This window comes from Panicum virgatum, chromosome 9K (genome assembly GCF_016808335.1).
Source record: "Panicum virgatum strain AP13 chromosome 9K, P.virgatum_v5, whole genome shotgun sequence".
NCBI lineage: Eukaryota > Viridiplantae > Streptophyta > Magnoliopsida > Poales > Poaceae > Panicum > Panicum virgatum.
Window position 1 is genome coordinate 45,978,941 of NC_053144.1, and position 9,409 is coordinate 45,988,349.

At 49.9% G+C, this 9,409-nt stretch overlaps 1 protein-coding gene across 4 annotated transcripts; it reads left to right on the top strand.

The window, feature by feature from the left end:
• The first annotated feature begins 3,172 nt into the window (after positions 1–3,172).
• LOC120651693 lies at positions 3,173–8,426 on the top strand. 4 transcript variants are annotated; one of them, XM_039929274.1, is made up of 11 exons: positions 3,173–3,732; positions 3,853–3,952; positions 4,041–4,157; positions 4,246–4,362; positions 4,743–5,117; positions 5,609–5,922; positions 6,020–6,119; positions 6,206–6,265; positions 6,410–6,496; positions 6,779–6,922; positions 7,734–8,426. In XM_039929274.1, exons 1-11 carry the CDS (start codon positions 3,551–3,553, stop codon positions 8,262–8,264), a joined length of 2,127 nt encoding a protein of 708 aa, XP_039785208.1. In that variant the 5' UTR covers positions 3,173–3,550; the 3' UTR covers positions 8,265–8,426. The 4 variants fall into 4 exon arrangements, with proteins under 4 accessions (XP_039785208.1, XP_039785209.1, XP_039785210.1 ...); XM_039929275.1 differs by having other exon boundaries at positions 7,801–8,426; XM_039929276.1 differs by lacking the exon at positions 7,734–8,426 and adding an exon at positions 7,191–7,674.
• The last annotated feature ends 983 nt before the right edge of the window (positions 8,427–9,409 follow it).

The window sequence follows — 9,409 nt, forward strand, 5'->3', positions numbered from 1 at the left end:
CAGAGCGAGCCGGCTCGGCTCGGCTCGTCATTTTCACGAGCCTGAGAAGTAGGCTCGGCTCGGCTCGTTGGAGGCTCGCGAGCCGCTCCGAGCCGAGTCGAGCCGAAGCGAGCTCGAGCCAGCTCGCGAGCCTCGAGCTATTTTTCCGGCCCTACTCCTGAGGTTGTAGGTCCTGTTAGAGTGGGCCAGAAGATCAAAGCTGGTATAACTGATCTCATTGACGTGGAATTTGATGTTCAGAGGCGCAATTGGTCATTTTCTGAAGATGCAATTAGCAATGAGTAACGATAAGTAACATTTATTAGGAATATTTCAGCTGGACTTGTTTTTGACTATTTTCTAATGCAATGACCTAAGATAGTAAGACTGCATGCTTTTATTCTTGAGGTGACAAAATAATATCTGATAAATTTGAGTAGGTTTATGACATATTTATGAAAATTATCTGTTGTTAAACGTTGCTTAACATCTAAAATCAGTATAGCTGCAATGTTACTCTCTAATACTACTTTTTTTATTTTGTCTTTGGCAGTGGCGACGAGTCTCTTCTCTTGAAGATGCACAAGGCAGTGCTTACACTTCTTTTGGCTTCTCGACTTCTGGATCAAACTATTAGATGGTCCCGTAATTAGTATTCACCAGCATGGCTCAAAGTGACAAGTCGAGATTTAGTTCTCATAGAATGCCATTAGGATCAGCTTATGTACTAGTTCAGATCGGTGGCTTTAGGAACTGCTAAAAATAAGGTAGAAGATTAGAGGAGCCACTGTAATGTATGTATGAGTATAGATGTATGAACATATGTATATGTGATTAGAGGAGGAACTATGATGCATATATGGCCTATTCTTTTTTTGTCAATTTTGGTCACCTATTTTTCTTTTTTTGTTATTTTTTCATTTCTGATACTTAATGATTGTGATTAGCTATACATATGTTGAATAAATTCTCTTTCATAGGAGGACGTCGCGGCCAAAATGGAGCTCTAGGTATTGCAACCCCTTGTAGGAGGGGCAAGGAGGCACCACCTCAAGGCATCGTCAGCGAGGAGTCCGAGGAGACATCAAGCTCAGAGGATGCAGATCCTAACTATCTGGAGTCGCGCCATTTATCTTGGCATGACTAGTTAGCAAAAATTTGATCTGAGCCAAATCTGGTCGGGGTCAAAGGTTGGCGCGACTCCTCACTGAGCCGCGCCGCTGGAAATGGCGTGACTCTTTGAATAGTCGCGCCAAGCCACTCGGCGCGACTCGTAAAGGAGTCACGCCACATGATAGCACTGACCAGATATTTTGGCTCAAGATATTTTGGTGCCAAGAGAAATGGCCCGACTCCTTGCAAGACAAGATACTTGATTGCCCATCACAAAATTGTAGATATCACATTACCCGTTTGATAGGACATTACAATATACTCGATTGCACAAAGTGTGGTCCATTACACGTCTAATAATAGTAGTACTAATACATGCCCACAAAGTGCACATTACAAGTCCACTACAAGAATAATTCAAATTACAGTAGTGCATGATAGATAAACAAGATCCATGTGCACCAAACGACGCTTTCTTCTACCGCTTTTTGATGCCGTTGGGGGCCTGGAGCTGCTTTGTCCACCGCTGGTGTTGTCCGAGGATGTGTTCGTCGCGGGAGGGCTATGCGACGGACCTCCACCACCTGCGTCAAGAACAGATCAAGGCACAAACTTTCAGATTCAATTCAACTGAGATAAAACCTGCATTGCCTGTGACGACCGACGAGAAGAACTCTGACATGTGCCAGTGTTTGAATATATACGAATGTGATGCTCCATCATACTGAACTTTACTGTACTCCAATGGACAATGCACAAAGGTAGTAGTAGGTAGTAGATCATACATACCGGCCCAGACAATGATTAACCCCATAATCTCACTTTTGTCTACCTAATGACTCTACTTGCCTATCATTGCAGATGCTGATTAACTGTATGTGGTCTAGTGTCTAGCCATAGTGTAGCACCTCTGTAAAACTGCCATGCACATTAGAGAATTCTGTAAAAGATAGCAATCGAAGCAAACTCTAGCTACTAGCCGAAAACATGAGAGCTGATGTCTCAAGGCATGAGAGTAAACGTCAACAATCTTCCCAAACCGATGAAACCAAATAACTTGGACATGACATGGAAAATTCCTACGACCTAAACCTCATGCCATCCATCCCTGACACCACTTCTTTCAGTCACGTTACGCGTGTCTGTATCACAAATTCAGCATCAATAACAAAATGTCTACTCCTAAATAGGGGGGAGACGACTTGCTGAGAGAGAATGGGGCATCGGGGAGGGCGGGCCGCACGACCGTCGGAGAGGCTCGGCGTCGGCGGCGGGGCGCGGCCGGACTAGAGGTCGGTGTTGGAGGTAGGGCGGCATCGGCAGGAGGGGCGCGGTCGGCGCATGCCCAGTAGGGCCACGACACCCAGCGACGGCGGGAGGGGCGCTCTTCGCGGACACACAGCAGTGCAGCGGCACCCGGCGCAGGCGGGAGGGGTGGCCTTAGCGCTAGCCAGGCAGGGCCATGGGCGGGACCCTGCAGCGACGGGAGGTGCAGGTGGCGGCGGCCGGCAGCGCCAAGAAGCCTAGCGAATTGTTGGGCCCATTTCAACTCAAACCCTACAAAAACCCTAACCAACTCAAACCCTAAAAAATCTGCGAAATGGAGGAAAACCAATCGGTTAGAATTGAAGAGTTACCTTCAAGGATCAGTTTCCCTTCGTTTCCCCTTTGAATCGGGTGGAGGATGGAGTGGATCTAGAGGGGGAGAGGGAGGGGCGGCGCCATGGAGGTCGGGTCGAGTGGGGAGTGGAGGAAAAAAGAATGGGAGGAGGAGGAAGAGGAGGCTGGCCGGGTGGGCCTGTATTAGACTGAGTCGCGCCACGCCGCATGGCGCGACTCAGTCGCGCCAAAGCATGTGGCGCGACTCAGCCTTGCCACGTCAGACCCGCCGCGTGCCAGCGTGGTAGCTCGGTCGTGCCGAAACATATGGCGTGACCCTTCAGGGAGTCGCGCCACGGGACTTGGCGCGAACAAAAGGGTTAGTTCTTAGAAATTTAGATCTAGACGAGCTATTATTAAAATGATTAAAATAAAAAAAATCTACCCTCCCTCGCCCGTCGCCACACCCCCATCGCCTCCGCGCTCCGCACCACAGAGTCTGAGTCTCCCAGCTGTGCTGCGCGCCTCAGCGCCTGCGCGTTGCTGTGCAGTGGATGCCACTCCAGCTCGTTTCTAATTCCCCGCTCCGCCGCCGGTAGTGCGGCCCCGCTGCAAACCCGCAGGAGAGCCATTACCGCCACCACGCCACGCCGTATTTAATCGTCGGCGACGCGGCCCTGCGCGCGGGATGCTCTTTGCCTGCCCTCCTGCTGCTCCTGCTGCTCATCGCTGCTCATATAAACGCGCGGCTGGCAGCGTCTGGATCGATCATCGATGTCGAGGCGTGCGATGTAGTGGCGGGCAGCCTAGGCGGCAACCGTGCTAGCTACCTCCGCTAGGCACGCCGGCGCCGGGATCCATGACAGGCCAGGAGGAAGAAATGGTGGAGCAGGCGGGTGGGGCGGTGGCGACCGGAGGGCAAGGACCGGCCGAGAAAAACCACCACGGCGAACCGGAGGCCGCGGTCTCGGCGGCGTGCGCGCCCAAGGCCGCCGCCGCCGTGCCCGCTTCCTTGCCGCCGCGACACCGGCGGTCCAAGAGGTCGGTCTCCGCCGTCAGCCGATCCTTTTTCTCTCCCTACTCTGCTTCGTCTCCCTTAACATCTGGAGTTCGAAGTTTCGATGCTCTCTAACTTTGCCGGCGCCGCGGTTCGTGGTGCAGCGCGTCCTCTGACAGGAACGCGGAGGCGTGCAAGCATCATGGCGCCGCCGAGCAACGCTGCGGCCAAGCTGCCGTCACTCTCACTCCATGCTCGTCTAAGGTTGGAGATTGCCGAACTCTTCGCCGCACGGGAGGATGTGGATTAGTACTTGTCACTGACCGCTGCCGCGTTGTGAATTCTCTGGCAGAACCCGCCGGAGACGAGGAGGTCTTGGGCCACCGCCGCCGGAGGATCGGCTCACCAGGGGCCGCGAGATCGCAGGCCCAACGCGTCGCCGAACCACCGCGTGTCGCTGGAGAATGACGTGAGGAGCAAAACGAGAGAGAGCAAGTTTTCGATCCGGAGTTCGGTGCTGATCGTGTGAGTAACTAACTGTTTCTGAATTCTGGCAGGTTAGGCAGCTGCAGCTGCATTTGCATCAGGAGAGCTCCATCAGGGTCATGCTCGATCGCGCGATTGGCCAAGCAGCCAGCACTCTATCTCCTGGCCATAGGCATTTCCCAGCGCAGGTACGACTGATCTGCCATTTTGCCGCTGCAAAATTCCCCTCTTGCAAATTGCAACATCGTACATGACAGTCAAGTCAGCTGTAGAGTGTACATGTCCATGTAGAGTGCTGTCATCGTTTCCATGTAGTCCGCAAGTTTCATCAAGCTAGCTAGTGTTCAGTAATTTATTTCACATGGACTGGACACCCTAAAATCGGTTATCTAATAACAAGATGCCTATTTAGCCCTGAAAAATCTATATTCGCATTGTGTAATGCAAGTTGACGGAAAAGCAATTGCCAGATCAAGAGATCATGCAAGGGAAAGTGTTACATCCCTAGTACTCAAGTGCTACTACTGTTTGATTGCATTCTAAAGACTGACTGCTGTTCTCCCTGCAGACAAAGGAACTGATAGCTGAGATTGAATTGCTCGAGGAGGAAATCGCCAACCGCGAGCAGCACGTTCTCACTCTCTACAGAAGCATATTTGATCAGTGCATGTCTGGGCCATCATCGGGGCAGAGCTCTGGTATTTCGTCCCCCGCACACACCAAGAATATCACTACTAGAGCTAGAACTAGAAGGCAGCCAAGCATAATATCAAACGCGTTCTGCTCATCCAAGAAGCTCCCAATTCAGCCTTTCCACATCATGGAGTCGCTATCCGAGTCGGGAAGAACCAAGAATATGGTCAAGGCCAAGATCAAGCATCAATCTTTCTCAAGTGAAACGTTGGATATCCATCCTACATCATTCCCACCAGATCCAAAAAAGGTAACACAAGAAAAAATTCTTGCAACATGCTCATCTATCTAATTTCAAATATTAACTGCAAATCAATCTATCACTTTGCTACTTTTGTGCACCTATTTTAAAAGAATAAATTAACAACTTTACTGATATCCCTGCACATTTGTGTGGGTAAGGCTTGGGGCTTAAAAACAACCCTTCCCCAGACCCCGCACAGTGCGGGAAGCCTACGGCACTGGGTACGCCTTTTTTTTTACTCTACTGATATCCCTGCTCTAAAACACCTTGTTTACTCCATTTCAACCAAAATTCAAAGTGGTCCTCTTGTCTACTCTTTTGAGGAAAAATGAAGTGTTTTCATGCTCACTTTCAGAAACATGCAGTTGGTACATTTTGTCCGAAAGTTGTACTCCTATACCGAATGATTTCAAGTCAGAATACAGAATAGCCTTTTCAGCTACTGAACAATGAAGATCATGCAGTAGGCTAATTTTGACTTTTCTTTGTATGAAAAGCTACCTTATTCTGGGAGTAGTTCTCTGGCCCGCGCTCTGAAGGATCACCTTTATCAATGCCCAAGCAAAATATCAGAAGAAATGGTTAGATGCATGGCCTCCATATACTATCTTCTGCGCACTGAGGCACCAGAAAAGTCTGAAAAGGCCCGTTCGCCATTCTTGTCAAAGTCATCGACAAATGTCATACTTCCTCAGAGGGTTAACGGGGAGGAAAATAATTCATCAAACAGCAAATGTACTGTGGAAATAGCTTCCATATCAGTTGACAAGAACCAGATGCCAGATGTCTCTTACGCGATTACTCACTACAGGTTGGTCCAAAATAAAATACTGCAAATTTGTTAACCTCAGGTAATGTGTCCTTTGAAAATCGCAAGTAACAAATTTCTTTTCTGTCTTGGAGTTTAGGTTGCTTGTGGAGCAGCTTGAAAGGGTTGATCTGAGCATGTCAGAAAAAAGTATTAAATTGACCTTCTGGATTAATGTGTACAATTCTCTTATCATGCATGTAATGTTGAATATTCTACAGTGACTTTGCTTAAGAGTTCTTATTTTATTATTGGACTGCTTTATTAATCTGTTTGTTGCTTGCAGGCATATCTGGCATACGGAGTTCCAAACAGCTCGCTGAAAAGAATGGCGCTGTTTCACAAGGTGAGACATTTTTCCTAATAATTAGATTTGTGGTTGGCCACTGGAAGGTATCCTGGAATGATATTTGCTTTTACGCATCATGCTGTGAATAGTTTGTTACTCGTTGCTGTAACTGTTACTAACAAGTAACTCGCCCTACCGCAGGCTGCCTACAACATCGGAGGACATGCCGTTACTGCCAATTCCGTTGAACACGCCTTGCTGTGCTTCAGATCTCCACGGCTTGGTCGAGTATGTTCTCATTGCAGTTTGCCAGTTCCACACTGAAGTTACAGTTTTTGTTTGATTATTAATGCAAAGCTGGAAAGTTCGGATTAAAATATAATGTGTATAAATTAAAAAAAATCTTTGAGCATCTTAACAACACCACTTGAACACTCTCCCGATTTTGTGTTAAGGCATTGGTTCTCAATTTACTGAAATAACCCAAAGAACATTTTCATCACTCATCTTCATTGCACTGACATACATAACCAACCCGCTAAACTCAGAATCGAACGTATCTGCCTGCAGTGGTTCGAGTCCATTCTGTTGACGGCGATGATGCGCAAGAAATGCGCGGACGAGAAGCAGCTGGTCCAGCTCAAGTTCGGCCTGCCGGACTGCCAGCCTCTGGTCCTCTTCGCCCTGTGCACCGGTGCTTCGTCTGATCCCATGGTACTCGCATTCACCACTGCAGCACATCATATATTCATACGTGCGCTCGATCTGATACTCCATGGTCTGTTCTGTAAGACTTAACCATTACCGGTGGCAGGGGCGTAGCTAGGATTTTGGGTTAGGGTGGTCCAGAGTATATACATAATACAAGTTTAGAATTGCTTAAACAACTAATATTGTATTAATAAAATGTTTTACCTCACACGACTAATATTGTATCACTTGCTTGTGGGCTGTCCTTTTTCACGTGAGATTTGGTTTAAAGTGCTACGGTGGCTAGGTTGGGAAATGGTCGCCCCCTCCACTCACACGACCAATCTATCTGATTGGTGGCTGGCTGCAAGGAAAGACGTTCCAAAGATTGGTCGCAACGGTTTTGATTCTATGGTGGTTCTCGTTTGCTGGCTTTTTTGGAAAGAAAGGAACAACAGGACTTTCGACCGGCGGGTGCGGACAATTCAGGATGTAGTACTCAAGGTGGCTGATGAAATTGTTCTTTGGGTTCAAGCAGGTTTTAGGCATTTAGATATGGTGGCTAGTGCCTTAGGTCGGTCCCCAGGTCGCAACACGGTTATTTTGTAATCGTTCAGCGCTAAGTCCGGGGTTGGTTCCACTTCTCTGTAACCAGCCCTTTGTAAACTTTTTTCTTCCCTTCTTAATGAAAAATGTGCTCAGGCACAGTCGCGAAAAAAAAATGTTTTACCATTTCAAACATCTTAAAATCAATAAATAAGTCTGAATTTTGCATACATGTTGGATTGTTTGATGGATAATTACTATACTTATACCTTGAGCTACTAATTTTAAGGTGGTCCATGGCCCACCTGTCCACCTAGCTAGCTACGCCACTGCCGGTGGATCTACACGTTTTGCAGCTGCGAGTGTACACGGCGAAGAACGTGATGGAGGAGCTGGAGCGCGCCAAGCGGGAGTTCCTGCAGGCGACGGTGGTGGTGCGCAAGTCCAAGAAGAAGGTGTTCCTGCCGCGCCTCGTCGAGCGGTACGCCCGGGAGGCGTCCCTGGGCCCCGACGACGTCCTCCCGTGGGCGCAGCGCGAGGCTGGCGGCGACGGCCGGGCGCAGCAGGACGACGCCGCCGCCGTCCAGCGGGGCGCCGGGAGCCGGCGCAAGGCCGCGCAGGCCGTGGAGTGGCTGCCGTACGCCGCCAGGTTCCGGTACGCCTTCGCCAGGAGCATGGTGGACAAGCCACACTGCTAGTGCTAGCTGCTTCCCCTCGCTCGGACGGCGGACGCACACGCCATCAGGGAGGAAGGACACACGGATGTAGTCGCTGTGATGCAGCGATAGCCGATAGCCGATGGCCAGATGTAACCGTGTAAACGCGTCGTTGATGCTGCACTGTTGTGATTGGGATCATTGGAATGATACGCGTGGACTCGTGTAGCAGTGCTAGTTACCAAGTGTCTAGTTGTTATGCCTAAAGTGTACAGAGGAGAGTTCATTGGATTCGTTGAAATTGTTGAGAGCGACTGTGTTTCAGATGGGTGAATGGCCGGAACTCAGGCCCTGTTTGTTCCCCCTATCGTAGCATAGCACATAATTTCCGAGAAAAAAATCTCACATGCATGGAGTACTAAACGAAGTTTATTTGCAAAATATTTTCACGGATGGGTGTAACTTTTCACGACGAATCTAATGACAGTAATTAATTGATGATTGGCTACAGTGATGCTACAGTAACCATTCTCTAATCGTGCGGTCAAATGACTCATTAGGTTCGTCTCGCGAAGTAGAGCAAGGTTGTAGAGTTAGTTTTATAAATTGATTTTATTTAGTACTCCTAATTATTAGTCAAAATTTTTATGCTACTTGTGCTAGAGGCAACAAACAGGGCCTGAAGGGCTCGCCCTTCCCGTCCGATCTTCTCAAAAAAAAATTCCTGTCGGATCACTGCCCTGACCGAGTGAGCCGAGCTCCGATCCTTCCTATTTGCTCACGCGGCGTGCGGCCCGTGTGTGCCATGAGGGCGAGATTCGGGAAAAAAATTGGGTGGACACCGGGCGCACCCCACCTCCCGTGCGCCCCCAGCCCGGATGCCGTTCCTCTAGGATCTGATGGCTGGCGCAATGAACAGCTCGTCTCCGTCAGGGGATTGGCTTGCGCGCGACCTCGGTTCGGTGAATCGAATAGCCAGCGCCCGGCTCCGCTTCATCGCTCCCTTCTTCACCAATCGAGCCCTGACGGCACCAATCCTCGGCAACGGCGGCGGCGGGAGGCTTCACGGCGTTGCGGCGAGCGAGGAGCTGGTGGAGCGGGAGAAGAGCGGCCTCGACGCTGCCCACTCCCACAGTCCCACTGGCACCCCCGCCCCGTGATGCCGTCCCTGCCTGGCCTCTCAGCACCTCCGCCCTGGCCTCCGACTCCTCGGCGGACTCCGCCTGGCCGGACCAGGGTCTCCTGCGGCCAGCTCCCCTCTGCCGCGCCCCCGCTTCCGCCCGCACCCCCGAATTTCTGAGCGCCGTGC

Excerpts from the sequence above, each read along its gene's own strand:
- LOC120651693 (XM_039929274.1), top strand. The coding sequence starts at position 3,551 with ATGACAGGCCAGGAGGAAGAAATGGTGGAGCAGGCGGGTGGGGCGGTG. Across the intron at positions 3,953-4,040 it reads TCACTCCATGCTCGTCTAAG|AACCCGCCGGAGACGAGGAG; the intron begins GTTGGAGATTGC and ends ATTCTCTGGCAG. Across the intron at positions 6,266-6,409 it reads GAATGGCGCTGTTTCACAAG|GCTGCCTACAACATCGGAGG; the intron begins GTGAGACATTTT and ends GCCCTACCGCAG.